Genomic DNA, 25,586 nt, shown 5'->3' with positions numbered 1-25,586 from the left:
GCACTGCCTGCACTCTGCGTTGCGGAAACGGCAGGTCCTCCTCTCGTGACTTTCTCCACAGCTTGCACAGTTCCCTCCTTCTCGTCGAGGCAGCTGTGGTGTGTGGGCTGCTTGAGTGCGCTGCTCTACTCGGTGCCCCTCCTCCCTGTTGGATCCTGAGTCGTCGGTGAGGTCTTCGTGGTGGACCCTTGGTTGGGACGGCTGGCTCGGCCGTGCCTCTTGTGTCGACCTCTCGGCAGCTTCCGTTGCCAGGGCCTCCTCCAGAGCGACCTGGAACGTTAGGTCCTTCTTAGCGTAGAGGCGTCGTTGCAGCTTCTCATCCTTCAGGCCACCGACGAGGCGGTCACGAAGCATGTTCTCCAGCTCTGAGAAGTTGCAGAACCGGGCGGCTTGGAGGAGAGAGGTCACAAACCCAGTTATGGTTTCCCCAGGGGCTTGCCGCTTTGCGTAGAAGGCATTTCGACGAGCCACCACTGAGGGCTGTGGCGAAAAGTGCCCCTTCAGCTGTTCCATTATTGTTTCGTATGGAAGAGTAGCGACGTCTTCAGGCTCAAGGAGAGCCCGGGCGATTTCAAACGTCTCCTCTCCGCAGACGCTGAAGAATATCGCCCTCTTCTTGGCGTCTTCTTCGTCGGTGACCCCTTTGGCTTCTAGGAGGAAGGTGAAACGGGAGGCGTACGCTTCCCAGTCTCCAGATGCTGGGTTGAATGGCGAGAAGCTGTTGTCGGTTGCCATTCTGAGTTCCTTGTGTCCCGGAGCTGAAGCCTGGATACACGGTGCGAGGCAGCGGTGCGGCAGGTGGCGGTGCTGCGGTGCTGTGTGTGGCAGTCAGCTCAGCGGGATCCCATCCTCGTCGCCAGTGAAATATACTCAGAGTCACAAAGTGATTTCATGCTCTTTATTCAGCTCATAGTGGTGAGGAGGAATGAATGAAAGTCCCCTCAAAGTATCTGCTTTATATATATTATTTACACAATGGGCTGCACATGATTGGCTAATTCCGGAATTCTACTGTAAGCCAATCAGGTTGTGGATTCACTTCTATCTGGAGCATGATTGGGTAGTTCCTGCCAACCAATCATACTGCTGCATTGTTCTAGGACCAATCAGACTGCTGCCTTTTGGATCCTATTGTTCTAGGACCAATCAGACTGCTGCAGTTTGGATCCTATTCAACTCAGTACATAACAAGTCTTTTGACCCCCATCCTACGCCTCCCCTCTCTGTGCGTAAACTGACTGCGCAGAGAGGGCGTGGGCAAAGGGGGACCTGCCTCTCCCCCGCTTTGCTCAGGCTCGGTGTTGCGGCTCTCTCTTGCATCTTCCGAGCCCTGCATCCCTTCCCCACTGGAGGCGGGGCTTCCCTCCTCGCCGGAGGAAGAGCTGCTTCACACGATCTTCGGAGGCTCCCTGTAAGACAACTGCCTTTCTACCTCTCATCTCTGAGCTGATGGCAGTTCCTTGTCAGTGTCTTTTGCGGTTGTTGTTTGTATTGAAAAAATGATTAAATAAATTTTAAAAAAGAAAAGAAAGGTTGTCAGTAGTTTTGCAATGTTTTAGATGGCCCAGTCCTGTTTTCAAATACAGTGGTACCTCTGGATGTGAACGGGATCTGTTCTGCAGGTTGTGATTTGCCGCGTCTGAACATTAGTGTGACGTCATTTTGAGCATCTGTGCATGTGATGAAACCCGGAAGTAACCCGTTCTGTTACTTCCGGGTCGCGGCAGAGCGCAACCCGAAAACGTTCAACTTGAAGCAACTTCAACCTGAGGTATGACTGTACATGTACGCTAAGGTCCGCATCCAGACTTTTACCAAAGTGTGAGCAGATGGTTTGCAGAGAAGGGTGTGGTAGAAAGAGGCATCAGCTTATACAGTAAGTAGTTACATGATAGGGCTTTAATTCCTTATACAGCTGATCGGAAGGGAAAAAGCCAAATACTCTAGCAACTGGAGTATGGGAAAACGACTAAGGCCTGTTCCTTTAGTCGAAAACAACCCTTGAACACTGCTCCCTGAAGCTACTCAATAGAGTAGGTATTTGCAGGATAGGGATGTGAGTCTTAGCTTACACAACTGATACGGAGAAAATACAGTACTGAAAACGTAATATTATTACTTTTTAATAGTTGTTCTTAATTTAGTACTAGGGCCACCAAGTTTTTTCATTTTGTTTACAGCTTCTGCACCTTCAAGAGAAACCGACCATGTGGACAAAGACACTCTTCTTATAATTTTGTATCCAGTGGCAATAATTTCAGTGGCTTAAATTTCTGCCATCTTGGGCTGCCTTGAAGGCAGCTCCTGCTCTAAAATTCCTATTCAGATACTAAAATGTCAGGCTATAAGCAACAGCCTAACTTTTCCCCACAAGAAATTCCATCTAAGAGAGCACAGTTCCCAAGGGATCTACATTTCACTCGTAGGTAGGGAACACTAAAAGAATGCCTGCACGCCAAAGACACAGCCACAAGAGAAGCAAACTTCCCATCTTGACTGCACTGGGCACTGGGTTGGCTACCCTGTGAGGTGGTGCCTAGAGAAATGTGGCTTCTTGCAAATACAGCTGAGGCCTGCTGCGAGAGAAGAGGTGAGGCGTTCCCAAAGTAAAGGAAGGATTGAACTCTGATTAATAAGAATACACACAGAGGCTTGAACCAGCAAGACTCTGGGAAGGGTGTGTATAATAATCTCTCTCTGTGTGCCTCCACCCCTTGGCCTAGGTTGTTTTATTCACAAAAGAAGTTTTACAGAGTGTTCAAAAGAACCAATCAGATTTCTTCTGAGCATTTCAACAAACCCATGTGGGAACAAAGTTAAATCAAAAGAAATTCTTTTAACTACAAAGACTACTACTCTGAGCATGCATACATAATCTGAGAGTAAATAAAAGAGGACTAGAGAAACTCCGGAGATCACAAACAGGAGTAAACAAGAGAGGATGGAAGGATGGCAAGGAGATAGGCATCTTTATCACCTTCCTGTGAAACTATTTCCTGGCCCTAAGATCAACATCCTGAGATTAACATATTGGAAAGGCTACTTCAAAGAAGCTTGCCCACTATCTTTATGGCCCAGGATGCCTGCCTGTTGAAGCAACTGGCAGTGTACGTGACTGGTCAAGAAAGAGAAATGAAACAGGGATGCAGAGGTGTGGATTGATCAAGAATCATATCAAAATAGTTTAAACCCAGTCAACGCAATGCTTTCATTGCTGATACAGATGGTTCACTCTATATTTGTTATAATCCCTCATATCAATCCCACCTGATCACTACAAAGAGGGCCGGGGGGGCAGGAAAATGTTGTCTTGATGCAACCACCGGAATGTTCAACTGTCAAAATGCAACAAAGCTGGGGAGAATTGCAGGCTCCCTTTTCAGGCATGCTCCGCCGGGCCTGCTCCATGCCTGTTGATGTGAGGGTGAGAAGGAATGGACCCCTGAGAGGCCGGAATGTTCTCTATCATGGCAGCTGCCAGAGGCATGGCTAGGCCTTCTGGGGAGGACATGGTCAGCTCCTGTCTCCAATATGCTTCACACAGCGGGAGGTCGTTGGTGTCACACAGACTGTAGCTTTCCCCGAATGAGATGCCCGTTAAGGAGAAAAGGACAGTGAAAAGCCACAAGAGGGAAAGATAGAGAGAGAGAGATACAGGAGGGAGAGAAAAGGAGAAAAGCAAGACAGAGGCAACAGTGTTAAGAAAACAGAAAAAAGTGAAAAAAAAGCAACAACTAAGGTTAAGAACGCAAGAGCCCTCCAAGATCAGGCCAAAGGCTCATTTAGTCCAGCATCCAGTTCTCACAGTGGCCAACCAGATGCTAGTTTGTTGGGATACTGCCAGGGAGGCAAAGTCCATCTGAGCCCCCAAGCCGGCTGCCGGACGATCCATCGACCTCCTGTAGACAGGCAGTATCAGCAAATAGCGACACGAAGCCTCAAGAATAGATTGCCACATTCTTAGGCTGGTGCACACTCTATCAGCAGAATTCACACAGCAAAAGATGCACAGCAGGAGAGCATATTTACAGTTTATTCAGTGTTGGTCAGAACAAAGAAACCATGACCGCCTGCATCGGTATGTTCAGGCAACAAGAAGGAAACGAAAGCAACAACACAACAGAAACATCCTGTGAAAAGGAAATACGCAGACTCTGTGACTCACAAAGCCTGCTCCCTTTTAAGGTGGAACGGAAATATCCTAACATCCTCCCCCTTTCCGTGTAACCTGTAGTACCTGTGGTTCAACCCAATTGCAACCTTTGTACGTAAACCTTAAGTTGTTCTCTGTTAACAACCTTAGACAACAGATCAGCAGGAATTTCATTTCCTGGCATGTAGGACACCTGAATGAGTCCTTTCTGAATACACTCTCTTGCACGATGTAGCTTAATCTGCAAGTACTTGGTCCTTTGCTTGCAACTCTCCGAGTTCAGCAAAGCCAAACAAGATCTATTGTCTTGATACACTTGTATAGGACATTTCACAGAAACCCCGATGTCCTTAAACAGTTGCATCAACCATTCACAATCCATGAGTGAAAATGACAGAGCATTGAGTTCTGCTTCACAGGAACTTAGGCTAACTGTCGTCTGCTTTTTGCACAACCAGTCAAACAGGCAGTGGTTGTACATGTAGCATACTCCAGAAGTGCTTGTACCATCCGTGGTATCACTTCCAAAACTCGCATCTGCAAAGATTTCAAGACCTCCAGTCTTCTGACTGGTGAACCTCAGCCTGTAGTGCAAAGTCCCTTTCAAATAGCGGGCTATGCGCTTCAGAGCTTTCCAATCCTGAACAGTAGGATTGTTAGCATGTCTGCTAAGCAGGTTAGTGCTTACAGCAATGTCAGGTCTTGAACATCTAGCAATGAAATTCAACTTGCCTAGAATGCATCTGTACAGCGTTGTGTCAGAAAACGCTTCAGCAGTACTATCTACCTGGTAACCTGTCACCATCGGTGTGTCTGCTGGGTTTGCATCAACCAAATTCAACCTGGTTAATACATCAGCAATTTTCTGTGTTTGGTGTACCAGAAAATTACCTGCTTGGTCCCTCTCCACCTGCAGAGAAAGATAGCTGGATACCTCACCAAGATCCTTCATGTCAAAGTGCTCCTTCAGTTGAGCTAGGGTGCTTTGGTAAAAAGCCTGATTCTTCCAAAACATCAGAAGATCATCAACAAAACATAAACAATACAGTTTGTTTTGCCCCTCCTCCTTGACAAACACACATGGATCAGCTTTGCCCTGGTGAAAACCTAGAGAAAGCAACGTCTCAGTGAGTTTTGTGTTCCAACACCTGGCACTCTGCTTGAGACCATATAAGGATTTCCGCAGTTTACAGACCATTCCCTTCTGTATCTGCATCCCGTCAGGTGGAAGCATGTACAGCTCCTCCCCCAAAATCCCGTACAAAAAAGCTGTATTAATGTCATGATGGGAAACATGCAGTTTCTCCTCCGCAGCGATCTTGAGAAAAGCTCACCTCCACATCTCTGTGGAGAAAGTCCTAGTTACATGGTGTGCTTGCCCTCCAAAATGGCCACATCTCACGTCAAACATGAAGTACTCAGTAAAACGGCTTTGGGGCCCAGATTCTTTGGGTGCTGGGAATTTAGGGATGCTTTTTAAAACAAGGACAGTTGTTATTTTCACACACACCCCGCCCCCACCCCATGTCAGAAGCAGGCAATTGTTGTGGTTACTATAGGGCAACTGTCCATGGCTTCACTTGTACCTGGAAGAGTAATATTCTTCCTCCAGCTCATAGAGGTTTATTGAGATCTTATCACGCGGGGTAATAAGCTTCTTGTCGCATTCCTCCTGAAGGCTGCGCAACTGCTGGTTCCGCTGGTTGATGGCTTTGTTGATGGAAGGGAAGTCACTGAGGATCAGAAACTGTTTTAGGTCAGAGACAAGCTTCATAAGAGACTCACCAGCCCGAACCTAGCAGAGACATCCATATTCAAATTATTTATTGTATACTATTTATACACCACTAGATCATAAAAAGAAAAAGTGTCAAAGCGGTTTACAAAAAGAATAAAACAATGAAATCATAAGTAAAAAGAAAAAAGAAAAATACTACACTACTATTTAAAACAGGGGTAGGCAACCTAAGGCCTGTGGGCTGGATGCGGCCCAATCGCCTTCTAAATCCGGTCCGCGGACGGTCCGGGAATCAGCATGTTTTTACATGAGTAGAATGTGTGCTTTTATTTAAAATGCATCTCTGGGTTATTTGTGGGGCATAGGAATTTGTTCATTCCCCCCCCCAAAAAAAAATAGTCCGGCCCACCACATGGCCTGAGGGACGGTGGACCAGTTCATGGCTGAAAAAGGTTGCTGACCCCTGATTTAAAACATTCAATGAATAATTAAAGTCAATGACAAGCTGAAAACCAAATTAAGATGTGTCTGCCTTCTACATGTCTGGACAGGCTTACCTAAACAAAAATGTTTTTGGCAGTTACCTTGGAGTACAATGAGGGCACCTGCCTGATGTCAATGGACAGGGAGTTCCAAAGCATCAGTGCTGCCACCCTAAAATATTAACTTCTTACAAGTGCAGAACAAGTATTACAGGGCATTTGTAACAGTGCCTGTTCGACAGATCAGAACAGTCCACTGGGCATATATTTGGTAAGACTATCTTGCAGGTAAACTGGTCCCAAGCTGTTAAAGGCTATATATACTAACACCACAAACATGGCCCAGTAGCAAATGAGCAACCCTTGCAGGTTTCTTAGCTTGGGTGTTATATGCTGACAAGGTCTTGCTCCTGTCAGCAATCATGCTGCAGCATTCTGCACTAACTGCAGCTTCTGGAATGAGCACAAGGGAAGCCCATATACAGCACATTTCAGTAATCCAATCTTGACATACAGCCCCAAATTACCCTGAATGTATAACAACAACAACAATTTATTGCCCACCCTTCACCAGCAGGTCCCGGGGCATATTAAAACATTCAGTTGTGTGGTTTTTGTTAAGTTTTTATTAGTTTTATCAGTTTTTATTCAGCTTTTATCAGCCTCAGTATTTTATCTACAACATTTGGCAGCTTTTCCTTAACTAATATATTCACAAAGCTTGAGTTAAAAGCTCAAGTTAAAAGTCTTAGAGAAAGTCTTGGAAAGTCTTGGAGAAAGCCTTAATTAGCTACAGCTCGACTCAGTCTACCAACTAAGCAGCTCAACTACCAACTAAGTCTACCAACTAAGTCTACCAACTAAGCAGCTCGACTCAGTCTACCAACTAAGCAGCTCGACTCAGTCTACCAACTAAGCAGAAGTGGAGATTAATTGCTCTATTTTGGGAGGACGCCAAGGTTTTTGATTTACAGCAGAAATTACCACATTTTTTGCTCTATAAGACTCACTTTTCCCCTCCTAAAAAGTAGGAGGAAATGTGTGTGCGTCTTATGGAGTGAATGCAGGCTGCACAGCTATCCCAGAAGCCAGAACAGCAAGAGGGATTGCTGCTTTCACTGTGCAGCGATCCCTCTTGCTGTTCTGGCTTCTGAGATTCAGAATATATTTTTTTTCTTGCTTTCTTCCTCCAAAAACTAGGTGCGTCTTATGGTCTGGTGCATCTTATAGAGCGAAAAATGTAGTAGCGGCTACATCTCCAGGAAAATGACTAGGTAGGAAAAAGAAGTGACCGGTCTCATCTCCACAAGTGAGCCCACAGCAGAAGTGCAAGCAGAGTAAACTGGATGATTTCATAAGAGCACAGAATTCAGAACCTATCACATCCAACAGAGCACATTCCCAGGTAGGTGGGGACGTTTTAATGGGTGGAGATCACCTAGGGGAGAATGCTGAGACGAGCGCCCATGAACTTGTTAGGATATTTCCATTCCACCTTAAGAAGGGAGCAGGTTGTTGTGTCACAGCCTGCGTATTTCCTGTTCACAGGAAGTTTCTGTTTTGTCTATAGCTGTTTTTTTCTCTCTCTCCGCGCCTGGACATCGAAGCAGGCAGTCATGTTTTCTTTGTTCTGACCAACGCTGAATAAAGTTGTAAATAATGCTCTCCTGAGTGCATCTTTCGTTGTGCAAACTCTGCTGAAAGAGCGTGCACAAGCCCTGGAATGTGGCAAGTTATTTCTGAGGCTCGTGTCGCTAATTGACTGATACTGTATCTACGGGAGATCGATGGATCGTCCGGAGGCGACATGGAGTCATGATGGCCTTAGTCTCCCTGGCAGTATCCCAACAGAACTATCCCATGAACTACTATCAGAGGGGGCACCGCTCTATGCAGAAATACTCACGGACCACTGTCTGCTGACTGCAAGAACAGTGGAGGAAATTAAGAGCAAATTAGAAAAGGTAACGTCTCTTTTGACTAAGTTGGTGCTTCTGGTGACCGGAAATAGCTCCCTCAATTCTAAAGAGGCTGGCCACAGCGTTGCCCTCCCCCATGACCATCGTGTACAGGGGTGTAACTGGTCTGGACTTGATAACTGAGTGACTAAAAATAGTAAAAATAACAATAGTGAAAGTAGGGACCTAATCCTACAATGCACTGAAGTAGCTCTCGATATATATCCTTTCAACGGTAAGCTGCCTTACTGGATATCAATTGACAGCGTGAAGAGAAACTTTAAGCTTTTACTAAACATCCAGTGCGACAATTTGATCATGATAAACTTGCTTTGCACGGACCCCCAGCACACTAGACTCATGCTGACATTTTCCGACTTGGCTACTCCTAAAAAGCTCCTGAAATATAGGGCCCTCTTACAGGACTATAATATTGATTTGAGGCACGTTTTTAAAGAAACAGAACGAAAACAACTACTGCCAAATTTGCCGTATAGCCGGACCAACCCCAAGAAACCAACACCCTCTCTGCCAAAGGGCTTTTGTCATAGGTCTGCGATTCATTCGGAAGGGCCGTCAAAGATGGATACATGCGGTGAACCCAACCGTAATACTCCCTTGGAGAGGAAAACCTCAGAGCAAATAGGCCAAACACATAAAGAACGCCAGCCCAATCTAGAGAAGTCAAAGATAGAACAATCCATCAGACCTCTGGCAGATCCTGAATTTCACCATTCTTTACCCCGGCTGGAATCTATTCAGCCAACGACAAATGACGCTCCTCCCAAGGGTAACGTGACAAAGTCAGAGATAGATCTAATTGTCTTCGACGAAGGCCCCCGCCCCCCAATGATCTCAGCAAATCAGATAACACTGTCTCCAGGAAAAACTACAGGGGAGTAGAATTCTAACATTGCTCCAAGTTCTAGTAAACTCACCCCTCAAATCGCCAACTCGAGTACGATCAAGGAGATGACAGTTGCAAGTTCAAGAAGTAATGACACCAGGGTCAACAGACTAACAACTGACACCCTAGAGGTAGTGAAGGAAAAACATCAGGAACAGTCTGGGGCTCCAAGTGATAGCCAACCTTCCGACATGCACCTAGATTGACTTTATGCCATGGCTGGGAACCTGGTGCAACATTCCTCTTTGAAGCTGTTATCGTGGAATGTGGCAGGGTGGTTTTCTAAGCTGTGTCTCCTTGACTTTGGAAAGTTAATAAGGGCACATGATATAGTTTGTTTACAAGAAACCAGGTCATTACATCACATTGAACTTGCAGGTTTTAATGCCTTTTCAATTCCGGCAACCAAAAGCCACAAGAAAGGTAGGCCTTCGGGTGGATTGTTAACCCTGGTGGCTCCCCATATAAAAAGTAAACACATCCTGTCGACAAATGCTAGCTGTAAATTACTAGTAACAAAGATAGAGCTAGTGTGACAGGAAATGTTACTGATCAATGTGTATATCCCTCCCACTCCTACTGTCACAGCCAAGAACCTACAATGGAAATTTATTGCACATGTGCTCGAGAATCTGGACTTCATTTGCCCTGACCTACATATTATCTTTACTGGAGACTTTAATGCCTGCCTAGGCCAAGGGTGGGAAGTGTATACAAAAGCATGGGAGATCTTGGATACCACTGTTCTTCCAGACTTCTTTTTCTGGGAATGTAGATCCTGGGATCCAGTAATTAATCTGGCTAGTCTGCGACTCACCAAGCTGACCACCACCAGGACCCTGACGTGGCTCATGGGCTAACTGATTGGGAAGGCTCTGGGAATTTTACCTATATCTCCCCGCAGGGAAATAGTGTGGTGGACTATATTCTGATACCCACTAATTTGATGCCCTACGTGGCTGAGTTCTACATAGGTGATCCTATGCTCAGTGACCATCTCCCTCTACATTGCAAACTTGTCTTTCCATCGAGGAAGTCAGAACAGTTAATTAATCCATCCCCCCAGGAACCAAGTCTCCAGCACGTAAGGATACGAGTTAACGAGCATACACTATCTCTTTTCCAAAGCTTCGTGAATTCTGACTGTGTGATTCATTTGTTTTCGGTAGAGAAAGGTGAACTTTCCCCTGTTGTTGGAATCTCTCGGTTTGAGGAATATATTGACACTTTTAACAATTGAACTGTCCCATTTACACTCGCACAGGTCACCTAAGAAGAGGGGGATTGGCGATTGGACTGACAAAGAAACCATAGCAATTAAAACTGAGGTTAGGAGACTCTATAGAGAGTTCAGAGAGACGGGCAGCTCTCAGTTGCCTGACATTTACTTCTCCAGATCTCAACAACTTAGGGAAACTATCCAGCTCAGCCGGATAAGATATAATCAGGCATGTTGGGATACGCTACTCTCAGCCATCCTAACGAAAGATCATAAGAAATTTTGGAAGGCTGTAGCAGACTCCCCACAGACACAGGATGATTCACTGACATTGATTCCATCTTTGTCATGGGTAGAGCATTTTAAGGCGGTTTTCTTCAATGACTATATTCCACCTGATAGTCAAGACCATACCACTTTTACTTTCGCAGATGAGTGGCCCCCTGTCTCCATCACCGAAGTTATAACTTTAATTGACCAGATGAAAGCAGGAAAGGCTGCCGGCCCTGATGCTGTTCCATCTGAAATGTTCAAAGCCAAGCCAGAGTGGTGGGCTCCGATACTAGAGGAACTATTCACTATGATAGATATATCTGGTATCATACCTAACTCATGGCAGCTATCTATAATTATCCCAATCTTTAAAAAGGGTGACAAAAAGCTGCCATCCAATTATCGGCCAATAAGTCTACTGTCAAACACCGGGAAATTGTATGCTAAACATCTGTTAAATAAACTAACTACTTGACTTGATGAGAATAACATCATAGGTCCAGAGCAGGCAGGGTTCAGGCCAGGGAAATCTACTTTACGCAACTGTTTGGTGTTATCTCATTTAGCCACTAAGTACACACGGCTTCATAAAGAATGTCTTTATGTGGCCTTCCTTGATATCAAGGCTGCTTTTGACACTGTCGACAGGGGGCTGTTATGGTCCAAATTGTTTTTTTTTTTAAATAAAATTTTTTATTAATTTTTCAACACATATTAAAAGACAATACAAAACAATACATAAACAAACAAACATATAAACACGTATAATTTCTTAACCTTCTTTTCCTTAAGCCTTCTTTCAGCGACTTCCCCATACCTCCTTTTTCTGCATCCCTGTTTTAAATCTTTCCAGCAACCCCTGATTTTAATTACTTGTAACACTTCCTTTAAATCCTTTTTCTCATGTCCAGTTGTTTATCGCTGCAATTCTATTTTGCATTACTCAAAACATTTTAACACTCATGAATTTTACAACAGTTCTTAAGATAAACTTTAAATTTCTTCCAATCTTCTTCCACCGTCTCTTTCCCTTGGTCGCGGATTCTGCCGGTCATCTCAGCCAGTCCCATGTAGTCAATCACCTTCGTCTGCCATTCTTCCAGTGTGGGTAGTTCTTGTGTCTTCCAGTACTTTGCTAAAAGTACTCTTGCTGCTGTTGTCGCATACATAAAAAACGTCCTATCTTTCTTTGACACCAATTGGCCTACCATGCCCAGGAGGAAGGCTTCTGGTTTCTTCACAAAAGTGCATTTAAGCACCTTTTTCATTTCATTATAAATCCTTTCCCAGAAAGCCTTAATCTTTGGGCACGTCCACCAAAGGTGATAAAAAGTACCTTCAGTTTCATTACATTTCCAGCATTTGTTATTGGGCAAATGATAAATTTTTGCAAGCTTGACTGGGGTCATGTACCACCTATAAATCATTTTCATAATATTCTCTCTTAAGGCATTACATGCCGTGAACTTTATACTGGTGGTCCATAACTGTTCCCAGTCAGCAAACATAATGTCATGTCCAATGTCTTGTGCCCATTTAATCATAGCTGATTTAACCATCTCGTCCTGTGTGTTCCATTTCAACAGCAAGTTATACATTCTTGACAAATTCTTAGTACTGGGTTCCAAAAGCTCTGTTTCTAATTTCGACCTCTCCACCTGAAAGCCAATTTTCCTGTCCTGTTTAAAAACTTCATTTATCTGGTAATAATGAAGCCAGTCTCTTACTTTAGACTTCAATTTCTCATAACTCTGCAATTTAACTTTCCCCTCCTCATACTCTATAATTTCCCAATATTTCGGCCATTTGGATTCCATATTTAATTTTTTCACTTCCTTAGCTTCCATCGGTGACAACCACCTGGGGGTTTTGTTTTCCAACAAATCTTTGTACCTAATCCATACATTGTATAGGGCTTTTCTAACAATATGGTTTTTAAAACCTTGGTGGATTTTAACCTTGTCATACCACATATATGCATGCCAGCCAAATCTATTAAACCCTTCCAAATCCAAAATATCTGTATTTTCAAGAAGCAGCCAATTTTTCAGCCAGCAAAAAGCCGCTGATTCATAGTACAGTTTTAAGTCCGGCAGGGCAAACCCCCCTCTTTCTTTTGCATCAGTTAGTATCTTAAATTTTATTCTGGGCTTTTTGCCCTGCCAGACAAATCTAGATATATCTTTTTGCCACCTCTTGAAACAATCCATTTTATCCACAATCTGCAATGTTTGAAACAGAAATAACATTCTCGGCAAAACATTCATCTTAATAACAGCAATTCGGCCTAACAAGGAAAGTCTCAGACTTGACCATATTTCTAAATCTTTTTTCACTTCTGCCCAGCATTTCTCATAGTTATCTTTAAATAGATTCACATTCTTGGATGTCAAATTTATCCCCAGGTATTTCACCTTCTTTGCTACCGTTAAACCAGTATCACTCTGGAATTTCTCTCTTTCTGCAACTGTTAAATTTTTATCCAGTACTTTCGTTTTCTCTTTGTTCAGCTTAAAACCTGCTACTTGACCAAATACTTGTATTAACTCTAAAACTCTTCTCGTACTAGTGTCTGGCTCTTGTAAAGTTAAAACTAAATCATCTGCAAATGCTCTCAGTTTGTACTGTTTAGCTCCGACCTGAATCCCTTTAACCAGCTGGTCCCCTCTAATCTGTTGGCTGTTTGCAGTATGGTAACGCTGCAGAGAGCTTGCTGGGGAGACCATGCATTAAAAAGTAAAGGACTCAAAAATAACTTAAACTAGGTTTTAATAAGAAAAACAAAAACTCCTTTTACACTAAACACATTAACAACCAAACCAGACCCAACCACCAACCCATCCCCCAGGGTAATGGGAGAGCTAGGTGCTGCTCCTTATATTCTACACCCGAATGCTGACACACCTTAATCAAATACAACTCAGCAGCACCTGCTATGCTTCACAGCTGTAAAGCTGGGTCTCGTTATCTTACTCTGGCCCTTGCTCTGGCCCCTTAAAGACATACACATCGGGGGCAACAATGATGAACCTTTACATTTAAATAAACCATTCAACATTTCCCCTGCGGTTCATCATTGTGGAACAAAAACATAAAGCATATTTTGTACATGTCTTTCATGTATAACCTTTGGAAGTGCTTTAGTAAAAATGTCCGCAATTTGATTGTCACCTGGAACATATTCAAATACAATCATTTCGTCAGCAATTAGTTTCTTTACAAACTGTAAACGTAACCTTAAGACTCTAGTGCGCTGCGTATTGGTCTCTGAACACAGGATAGCAAGTCCGCTCTGGGAATCAAGGTAAACTTTTACTGGTAGTGTTACTTGCATCTGTAGGTCTGCAAATACTTGCAGATACCATTCTACATCACGAGTGGCCTGAACGCATGCACATAATTCACTCTCTGTTGTGGAGAGACAAATAATGGTTTGTGTCTGGGACTTCCATTCAAATGGACAACCGTTATAACAAAACACCATACCAGACACACCCCTGCAATTATTTTGTTCCACTGCATTACACAGTATTAAAATGTTCATCTGCAAAACGTTGTGGCTTCTGTCTCTTTCTATCTGAACGTCTTAGTCCGGAAGGAGAGTCAGACTCCTCAGACTTAATGGGACTAAGTGAACCACTAGTTTCAGGTTGTAAATCATTGTCAGATTGAAGAGATGCCTGTAAGCTAAGCTCACGGTCAGAAAACTCAAGAGAATCTAACCTCCCCTTGGGTGCCTGTGACTTTAAATCATCAAACAAATCAGATTCAACAGACTTTTTGTCTTTTCCCATTACTTCAGAAGCACCATTTCCTGCTGCTGCTGCTTCTTCCTCTTCTTCCTCAGTATTATCTATACCATCAGTATCTTGGAAGACAGCAACTCCATTCCAATTTACAGTTTGTATCATGCTTCTGGTAAAATGAAATTTGCCAGTTGCTGGTATGTAAATTCTGTACGCCCCCTGCTGGTAGCCCATTAATTTTCCCTGGACACTACGTTCACCCAATTTCTGCTTAGCGGGATAATGCATAATTACATCTGAACCCCAAATGCGTAGGTATTTCAGATTAGGGCGTTTTTTAAACAGCTTCTCATAGGGGGTGACATCTAAACCAGAATGATAACTGCGATTTCTAACATAACAAAAGGCATTGAGCGCTTCAGCCCAAAAGACTTTGGGCAGATTAGCATCGTGCAGATAAGTTTTAACCCCTGCTTGCAGGTCACGCTGCACAACTTCAACAAGCCCGTTTTGCCAGGGACTTTGGGGGCAAGATAACTCATGAGTAGTCCCCTGCGCTTCCAGGAATTTCTCAAAATCCTCAGAAACAAATTCCCCACCCCGGTCAGAAAACAGGTTCTTAATTGGTTTGTTAAAGTGCGTTTTTACCCAGTTGCAAAAAACTTTGTACTTCTCAAATGCTTGGGACTTCTCAGCTATTGCATAAGTCCAACAATATCTACTATACTGGTCTATCAGAGTAAGCCAGTACTTAGAACCTCCTAATGATGGTGGGAGTGGCCCAACTAAATCACAATGTACACGCTCAAATGGCTCAGTTACTTTCCTATCTGAGCACCTACCCTTGCGTGCAACCTTAACCTTATTCTTGCAACAGGATAGACATTGCATAAAGAATTTACATGGTTTTAAGTTGAGGCCATTAACAATATTCTTTGTCTTAATTACATCAGCAAAATTCAGATGTCCCAGAATTCTGTGTGCCTCGTGGACACACCCGGAATGAGGCCTTACATTCCTCAACCCCTGGCTTGATTGTGCTGCTCTGCAATTTATAGGCGATTGGGAGTAGGTGCGAAAATACAGTCTATATAAACCATCAGATTCCCGGGCATATAATAGACGTTTGTTCCCATCGAAAAACTCACACATTGACTTTAAGAAACGCACAGTTATGCCTTGACGAGCAAAACACCTTACTGATAATAAATTGTCCACTGACGGGCAGTAAATGCAGTTCGCTATTGTAATGTTTAAAGAGTCAAGTTTAACAGTACCCCTGCCAAGCGACTGCAAGACTTGTGAATTGGCTAAATGTACATTACCAATTTCCTCTTCGAAAGAAATAAACAAGCTTCGATCATTGCAAACGTGCTGAGATGCTCCTGAGTCCACAACAAAAGACTTCCACTTGGCACGTTTAAGTCTTTTACGATCTGTTGTCCTAGCATGGAAAACTCGCGGCTCGTTTCTGTCTCTACTATACGATGTCGGCTGCTGGGCTGACGACCGTGACTGACGAACAGAAACAGGCTTGGGAGTACTTTGCTTTCTTTTGGATCTGCAGTCCTTTGCAAAATGTCCTTGCTTATTGCAGAACCAACAACGCTTGGCAGCTTTAAATGCAGTTGTATCACCACAGGTTTGCATATGGCGTTCCTCATTACTTCTAGAAATAGGAGTGCTTATGGCACAAGCCTCCCTTCTGTCCAACTCGCCCATTAATCTTGCTGTTACCCCTTCCACAGTTAATTGTGCTGGTGGAACGGCAGATATCTGGCTAGCTATACCATCGAAGTCCTCGTTAAGGGAACAAAGAATGATAAAAACATACTGAATATCAGGTATCTCCATGTCCCTTCGAATTAATTCGCCGCGTATTGCCTCCAGACGTCTCAAGTGTGCTGCCAAATCACCACCAGGCTGCAACTTCGTCTGGTACAACTGCTTGAAAAACGTCAATGCAGATGCTGACTCTTTTCTAACATGCACTGCTGCAAGACTGTCCCACATTTCTTTGGCAGTTTTCTTATTTCTTATATAGACTACTTACTGGTCGCTGACTGCCAAATTAATTATCGCCCTGGCTTTTGCATCTCCTTTCGACCAAGCATTAGTCACAGGGTCAGGAGGGTCATCAGTTACATAGGTCCATACTTCTCTAGAGGTCAAAAGCGCCTCCACCCGAAAAGACCATAAACTATAGTTCTCATCTGTTAGCTGTGGGAAGACCAGAGCCTTCTCAGCTTCAGGAACCCGGTCAACCATTCTGGAACTCTTCCAGACCCACAGAAATACACTAACAGGAGAAGGAGTTTTCAAACCTTTCTCAGAGTCCAAAAATATGCAGTCATCCACTCAGCAGCTGGGCCCATAACCAAAGATGTTGGCTGTTTGCAGTATGGTAACGCTGCAGAGAGCTTGCTGGGGAGACCATGCATTAAAAAGTAAAGGACTCAAAAATAACTTAAACTAGGTTTTAATAAGAAAAACAAAAACTCCTTTTACACTAAACACATTAACAACCAAACCAGACCCAACCACCAACCCATCCCCCAGGGTAATGGGAGAGCTAGGTGCTGCTCCTTATATTCTACACCCGAATGCTGACACACCTTAATCAAATACAACTCAGCAGCACCTGCTATGCTTCACAGCTGTAAAGCTGGGTCTCGTTATCTTACTCTGGCCCTTGCTCTGGCCCCTTAAAGACATACACATCGGGGGCAACAATGATGAACCTTTACATTTAAATAAACCAGCTGGTCCCCTCTAATCATGTTTAATAAAACCTCCAGGACAGATATAAAAAGCAGTGGGGATATTGGGCATCCCTGTCGTGTCCCTTTTTCAATAGCAAATTCTTCTGTAACCACATTATTTACAATCAGTTTTGCTTTTTGTTCAGAATAAATCGCACTTATACCATTCTCAAAACCTTGGCCTACCCCCATCCCTTGGAGATTCTTTTTCATAAAACTCCAAGAAATATTATCAAAGGCTTTCTCCGCATCTACAAATATTAATACTGCCTTGGTATTAATATTAACTTCCAGTAACTCCATAATGTCTATTATGTTTCTCACATTGTCTGACAAATGTCTTCCTGGAAGAAAGCCCGCTTGGTCTTTATGAATCTCCCCCACCAAAACTCTTTTCAATCTTTTTGCTAAAATGTCTGCAAAAATTTTGTAATCCACATTGAGTAATGATATAGGGCGGTAGTTCTTAACCTGGTTCTTCTCAGTCTCTGACTTTGGTATAAGTGTGATATAAGCCTCTTTCCACGATTCAAGTGCCTTCTTCCCCTCTAAAATTTCATTACAAACCTCCTTCAACGGTTGTATAAGCCATTCTTTCAAAGCTTTATAATATCTGGAGGTTAGTCCATCAGGTCCTGGAGATTTTCCCAATTGCATACTTTGAATGGCTCCCTCAATTTCTTGATCAGTTATCTTCTGGTTCAAAATCACTTTACTTTGTTCAGAAATTTTTTGTAATCCGTATTTTTAAAGAAATTCTTCTATTTCTTTTTCATTCACCGGCCCTTGTGCATAAAGTCTCCTGAAATAACTCTGAAAACAGTTTCTAATCTCATAGAATCATAGAATCATAGAATCATAGAGTTGGAAGAGACCACAAGGGCCATCGAGTCCAACCCCCTGCCAAGCAGGAAACACCATCAGAGCACTCCTGACATATGGTTGTCAAGCCTCTGCTTAAAGACCTCCAAAGAAGGAGACTCCACCACACTCCTTGGCAGCAAATTCCACTGTCGAACAGCTCTTACTGTCAGGAAGTTCTTCCTAATGTTTAGGTGGAATCTTCTTTCTTGTAGTTTGGATCCATTGCTCCGTGTCCGCTTCTCTGGAGCAGCAGAAAACAACCTTTCTCCCTCCTCTATGTGACATCCTTTTATATATTTGAACATGGCTATCATATCACCCCTTAACCTCCTCTTCTCCAGGCTAAACATGCCCAGCTCCCTTAGCCGTTCCTCATAAGGCATCGTTTCCAGGCCTTTGACCATTTTGGTTGCCCTCCTCTGGACACGTTCCAGTTTGTCAATGTCCTTCTTGAACTGTGGTGCCCAGAACTGGACACAGTACTCCAGGTGAGGTCTGACCAGAGCAGAATACAGTGGCACTATTACTTCCCTTGATCTAGATGCTATACTCCTATTGATGCAGCCCAGAATTGCATTGGCTTTTTTAGCTGCCGCGTCACACTGTTGGCTCATGTCAAGTTTGTGGTCAACCAAGACTCCTAGATCCTTTTCACATGTAGTGCTCTCAAGCCAGGTGTCACCCATCTTGTATTTGTGCCTCTCATTTTTTTTGCCCAAGTGCAATACTTTACATTTCTCCCTGTTAAAATTCATCTTGTTTGTTTTGGCCCAGTTCTCTAATCTGTCAAGGTCGTTTTGAAGTGTGTTCCTGTCCTCTGGGGTGTTAGCCACCCCTCCCAGTTTGGTGTCATCTGCAAATTTGATCAGGATGCCCTTGAGTCCATCATCCAAGTCGTTGATAAAGATGTTGAATAAGACCGGGCCCAAGACAGAACCCTGTGGCACCCCACTAGTCACTCTTCTCCAGGATGAAGAGGAACCATTGATGAGCACCCTTTGGGTTCGGTCAGTCAGCCAGTTACAAATCCACTGAGTGGTAGCATAGTCAAGACCGCATTTTACCAGCTTCTTTACAAGAATATCATGGGGCACCTTGTCAAATGCCTTGCTGAAATCAAGGTAGGCTACATCCACTGCGTTCCCTTCATCTACCAGGCTTGTAATTCTGTCAAAAAACGAGATCAGGTTAGTCTGACATGACTTATTTTTCAGAAATCCATGCTGACTATTGGTGATCACAGCATTCCTTTCCAGGTGCTCACAGACTGTTTGCTTAATGATCTGCTCCAGAATCTTCCCTGGTATTGATGTCAGACTGACTGGGCGGTAATTATTTGGGTCCTCTCTTTTCCCCTTTTTGAAAATAGGGACAACATTTGCCCTCCTCCAGTCTGCCGGGACTTCGCCTGTTCTCCAGGAATTCTCAAAGATGACTGCCAGTGGTTCTGAAATCACATCTGCCAGTTCTTTTAATACTCTTGGATGCAGTTCATCTGGCCCTGGAGACTTGAATACATCTAGACTAGCCAAGTATTCTTGTACTATCTCCTTAGTTATTCTGGGCTGTGTTTCCTCTGCTGAATCATTTGCTCCAAATTCTTCAGGTCGGGCATTGTTTTCTTTATCGGAGAAGACTGAGGCAAAGAAGGCATTGAGGAGTTCAGCCCTTTCTGTGTCCCCTGTTTGCATTTCACCATCTTCTCCTCTGAGTGACCCCACTGTTTCTTTGTTCTTCCTTTTGCTACGAACATACCCATAAAAGCCTTTTTTGTTGCTTTTAACCTCTCTAGCAAGCCTGAGTTCATTCTGTGCTTTAGCTTTTCTGACTTTGTGTCTACACGTGCTGGCTATTTGTTTGAATTCCTCTTTGGTGGTTTCCCCCCTTTTCCATTTTTTGTACACATCCTTTTTTAATCTTAACTCAGTTAAAAGTTCTTTAGATAGCCACCCTGGCTTCTTTAGGCACCTTCCATGTTTCCGTCTCATTGGTATTGCCTGAAGTTGTGCTTTTACTATCTCCCTCTTAACAAACTCCCAGCCATCATGAACTCCCTTTCCTTTTAGTATTACTGTCCATGGGATCTCACCCAGCACTTCCCTAAGTTTTATGAAGTCGGCTTTCTTAAAGTCGAGAAATTGAGTCCTAGTATGCTTGGCTGCTCCTTTCCGCTGTATAGTAAACTTCAGAAGAGCATGATCACTTGCGCCTAATGATCCTTCCACTTCTACCCCACTAACCAGGTCATCAACATTGGTTAGGACCAGATCTAAAATGGCTGTTCCTCTTGTAGCTTCTCCCACTTTCTGGACAATGAAGTTGTCTGCAAGGCCAGTGAGGAATCTGTTTGACCTTATGCTCTTGGCTGAGTTTGACATCCAACAAATATCCGGGTAATTGAAGTCCCCCATTACTACTATCTCCCTTCCTTTTGCATGCTTGGCCATCTGTTCCAGGAAGGCATCATCTATGTCCTCCGTTTGGCTTGGGGATCTATAGTAAACTCCCACAATGAGGTCACTGTTATTCTTCTCTCCCTTAATTTTGACCCAAATGCTCTCACTTTGGCTTTGAGGTTCTAAATCTTGGATCTCTTCACAGGTATACACATCCCTGACATATAACGCCACTCCTCCTCCTTTCTTGTCTGGTCTGTTTCTCTGAAATAGATTGTATCCCTCCATTACTACATTCCAATCGTGGGACTTATCCCACCAGGTTTCAGTGATGCCTATTATGTCATATTTAGTTTGCTGTACCAAGAGCTCAAGCTCATCTTGTTTATTTCCCATACTTTGCGCATTAGTGTACAGACATTGAAGTCCATTAATCATTCCCCCGTGTCTCTTATTTAAGGATTTTTTCCTCCCACCACTAGGTTTGCGTGCTGTTTGCTCCATTCGGTCTATGACATTTGGATGATCATCTTCATCAATTGATAGACTCCTACCTTCAGGAGCACTGTCTCCCTCCCCCACATTAGTCAGTTTAAAGCCCTCCTGATGAGGTTTCTGAGATTTTTTGCAAAAACATTCCTACCAACCGTTGTGAGGTGCAGCCCATCGCTTGCCAGAAGTCCATCTTCAAGAAACTGCATTCCGTGATCTAAGAATCCAAACCGTTCCTGTTTACACCATTTGCGAAGCCAGTTGTTCACTTCCACTATTTTTCCCTCTCTCCCTGGGCCACGTCGTTCAACTGGGAGGACAGATGAGATGACAATTTGTGCATTTAATTGCTTCAATTTCCTGCCCAGAGCCTCGTAATCTCTTTTGATCTTCTGGAGGCTATTGCTTGCAGTGTCATTGGTTCCCACATGAATCAAGAGGAAGGGGTATTTGTCAGTGGGTTTTATGATTCCTTGCAGTCGTTCAGTTACATCTTGGATCTTAGCCCCGGGGAGACAGCACACTTCCCGAGACATCTTGTCAGGCCCACAGATCACTGCTTCTGTTCCCCTCAGTAGGGAATCCCCTATCACCACTACACGCCTCCTCTTAGGTCTGGTCGGGGTTCTTCCGTGAGCTGTCCGTTCCAAGGTCGCCTGCACATTCCCTGAAGACTGCCTTTGCTGCTCGTCTTCATATACCTGATCGACTGTAATGAGGGAGAGATCCTCAAATGGAGTCTGCTCTTCGTCTTCCATGCTAGGGGAAAGGACCTCAAAGCGATTGCGTATTTCTAAACAATCAGAGCGAACCCTGGGCCTCCTACTTCTTTGAGTCACGTTTCTCCATATATCTGGCTCCTGTGTTGGTGAACTAGCCTCCTTCTCAGGGGAGTCCCCTGTCTCCTCCTTGGTGGAGACGGTGTGCTCTGTTGCTTCCAAGAAGAGCTCCAGCTCTCTAATTCTTTGGAGCGTAGCTACACGTTCCTCCAGTTGCTGGACTTTGTCTTTTAAGAGGGCAATCAACATGCAATTGCTGCAGGTAAAGCTGCCTGCAACCTTTGGCAAGATGGCAAACATTGCGCAGGAACCACAGGCGACTGCAGCTGTTCCCTCACCCTCCATCTTGAGAAGGTGTCGTTGGGGGTGACTACGGCGGTCCTCCATCATAAAAAGCGTGAAGACAGGACAAATAAATCCCCCCAAATAAACCTATATCTCCCCCAACAAACGTTTGAGACTAGCTCCCCTAAATCTAAAAGATGGATCAAACTGCGCGCGCCGCTAGGCGCGCGCCGCTGCCCTACAAGCTCTGACAAGCTCCTCCCACAGCTAATCCCCTACCTCAACAGAAGCCCTGCCCCCTCTGACCTTTGCACAGAGAAAGCAGCTAATCAGCCACAAGAAACTCACACAAGAAAACCCTTTTTGTTCCTTCTTCAGCCGCTGCCCTACAAGCTCTGACAAGCTCCTCCCACAGCTAATCCCCTACCTCAACAGAAGCCCTGCCCCCTCTGACCTTTGCACAGAGAAAGCAGCTAATCAGCCACAAGAAACTCACACAAGAAAACCCTTTTTGTTCCTTCTTCAGCCGCTGCCCTACAAGCTCTGACAAGCTCCTCCCACAGCTAATCCCCTACCTCAACAGAAGCCCTGCCCCCTCTGACCTTTGCACAGAGAAAGCAGCTAATCAGCCACAAGAAACTCACACAAGAAAACCCTTTTTGTTCCTTCTTCAGCCGCTGCCCTACAAGCTCTGACAAGCTCCTCCCACAGCTAATCCCCTACCTCAACAGAAGCCCTGCCCCCTCTGACCTTTGCACAGAGAAAGCAGCTAATCAGCCACAAGAAACTCACACAAGAAAACCCTTTTTGTTCCTTCTTCAGCCGCTGCCCTACAAGCTCTGACAAGCTCCTCCCACAGCTAATCCCCTACCTCAACAGAAGCCCTGCCCCCTCTGACCTTTGCACAGAGAAAGCAGCTAATCAGCCACAAGAAACTCACACAAGAAAACCCTTTTTGTTCCTTCTTCAGCCGCTGCCCTACAAGCTCTGACAAGCTCCTCCCACAGCTAATCCCCTACCTCAACAGAAGCCCTGCCCCCTCTGACCTTTGCACAGAGAAAGCAGCTAATCAGCCACAAGAAACTCACACAAGAAAACCCTTTTTGTTCCTTCTTCAGCCGCTGCCCTACAAGCTCTGACAAGCTCCTCCCACAGCTAATCCCCTACCTCAACAGAAGCCCTGCCCCCTCTGACCTTTGCACAGAGAAAGCAGCTAATCAGCCACAAGAAACTCACACAAGAAAACCCTTTTTGTTCCTTCTTCAGCCGCTGCCCTACAAGCTCTGACAAGCTCCTCCCACAGCTAATCCCCTACCTCAACAGAAGCCCTGCCCCCTCTGACCTTTGCACAGAGAAAGCAGCTAATCAGCCACAAGAAACTCACACAAGAAAACCCTTTTTGTTCCTTCTTCAGCCGCTGCCCTACAAGCTCTGACAAGCTCCTCCCACAGCTAATCCCCTACCTCAACAGAAGCCCTGCCCCCTCTGACCTTTGCACAGAGAAAGCAGCTAATCAGCCACAAGAAACTCACACAAGAAAACCCTTTTTGTTCCTTCTTCAGCCGCTGCCCTACAAGCTCTGACAAGCTCCTCCCACAGCTAATCCCCTACCTCAACAGAAGCCCTGCCCCCTCTGACCTTTGCACAGAGAAAGCAGCTAATCAGCCACAAGAAACTCACACAAGAAAACCCTTTTTGTTCCTTCTTCAGCCGCTGCCCTACAAGCTCTGACAAGCTCCTCCCACAGCTAATCCCCTACCTCAACAGAAGCCCTGCCCCCTCTGACCTTTGCACAGAGAAAGCAGCTAATCAGCCACAAGAAACTCACACAAGAAAACCCTTTTTGTTCCTTCTTCAGCCGCTGCCCTACAAGCTCTGACAAGCTCCTCCCACAGCTAATCCCCTACCTCAACAGAAGCCCTGCCCCCTCTGACCTTTGCACAGAGAAAGCAGCTAATCAGCCACAAGAAACTCACACAAGAAAACCCTTTTTGTTCCTTCTTCAGCCGCTGCCCTACAAGCTCTGACAAGCTCCTCCCACAGCTAATCCCCTACCTCAACAGAAGCCCTGCCCCCTCTGACCTTTGCACAGAGAAAGCAGCTAATCAGCCACAAGAAACTCACACAAGAAAACCCTTTTTGTTCCTTCTTCAGCCGCTGCCCTACAAGCTCTGACAAGCTCCTCCCACAGCTAATCCCCTACCTCAACAGAAGCCCTGCCCCCTCTGACCTTTGCACAGAGAAAGCAGCTAATCAGCCACAAGAAACTCACACAAGAAAACCCTTTTTGTTCCTTCTTCAGCCGCTGCCCTACAAGCTCTGACAAGCTCCTCCCACAGCTAATCCCCTACCTCAACAGAAGCCCTGCCCCCTCTGACCTTTGCACAGAGAAAGCAGCTAATCAGCCACAAGAAACTCACACAAGAAAACCCTTTTTGTTCCTTCTTCAGCCGCTGCCCTACAAGCTCTGACAAGCTCCTCCCACAGCTAATCCCCTACCTCAACAGAAGCCCTGCCCCCTCTGACCTTTGCACAGAGAAAGCAGCTAATCAGCCACAAGAAACTCACACAAGAAAACCCTTTTTGTTCCTTCTTCAGCCGCTGCCCTACAAGCTCTGACAAGCTCCTCCCACAGCTAATCCCCTACCTCAACAGAAGCCCTGCCCCCTCTGACCTTTGCACAGAGAAAGCAGCTAATCAGCCACAAGAAACTCACACAAGAAAACCCTTTTTGTTCCTTCTTCAGCCGCTGCCCTACAAGCTCTGACAAGCTCCTCCCACAGCTAATCCCCTACCTCAACAGAAGCCCTGCCCCCTCTGACCTTTGCACAGAGAAAGCAGCTAATCAGCCACAAGAAACTCACACAAGAAAACCCTTTTTGTTCCTTCTTCAGCCGCTGCCCTACAAGCTCTGACAAGCTCCTCCCACAGCTAATCCCCTACCTCAACAGAAGCCCTGCCCCCTCTGACCTTTGCACAGAGAAAGCAGCTAATCAGCCACAAGAAACTCACACAAGAAAACCCTTTTTGTTCCTTCTTCAGCCGCTGCCCTACAAGCTCTGACAAGCTCCTCCCACAGCTAATCCCCTACCTCAACAGAAGCCCTGCCCCCTCTGACCTTTGCACAGAGAAAGCAGCTAATCAGCCACAAGAAACTCACACAAGAAAACCCTTTTTGTTCCTTCTTCAGCCGCTGCCCTACAAGCTCTGACAAGCTCCTCCCACAGCTAATCCCCTACCTCAACAGAAGCCCTGCCCCCTCTGACCTTTGCACAGAGAAAGCAGCTAATCAGCCACAAGAAACTCACACAAGAAAACCCTTTTTGTTCCTTCTTCAGCCGCTGCCCTACAAGCTCTGACAAGCTCCTCCCACAGCTAATCCCCTACCTCAACAGAAGCCCTGCCCCCTCTGACCTTTGCACAGAGAAAGCAGCTAATCAGCCACAAGAAACTCACACAAGAAAACCCTTTTTGTTCCTTCTTCAGCCGCTGCCCTACAAGCTCTGACAAGCTCCTCCCACAGCTAATCCCC

The 25,586-nt window shown here is 44.9% G+C and overlaps 1 protein-coding gene across 2 annotated transcripts in view; it reads right to left on the bottom strand.

Moving 5' to 3' along the window:
• Positions 1–3,294: 3,294 nt before the first annotated feature.
• Positions 3,295–25,586, bottom strand: part of LOC128405964 (mediator of RNA polymerase II transcription subunit 22-like) — a 167,361-nt gene continuing 145,069 nt past the window's right edge. Inside the window, exons 4-5 of one of the 2 annotated variants that reach the window (XM_053373021.1) lie at positions 5,740–5,948; positions 3,295–3,575 (exon numbers count right to left, since the gene is read on the bottom strand). In XM_053373021.1, coding sequence (XP_053228996.1) covers positions 3,380–3,575; positions 5,740–5,948 — 405 coding nt within the window. In that variant the 3' untranslated portion in view covers positions 3,295–3,379. The remainder of the gene's footprint in view (positions 3,576–5,739; positions 5,949–25,586) is intronic. The other variant, XM_053373022.1, reaches the window with a different exon arrangement.

Source organism: Podarcis raffonei, chromosome W (genome assembly GCF_027172205.1).
Source record: "Podarcis raffonei isolate rPodRaf1 chromosome W, rPodRaf1.pri, whole genome shotgun sequence".
NCBI lineage: Eukaryota > Metazoa > Chordata > Lepidosauria > Squamata > Lacertidae > Podarcis > Podarcis raffonei.
This window is presented reverse-complemented; position numbering and strand designations above follow the sequence as displayed.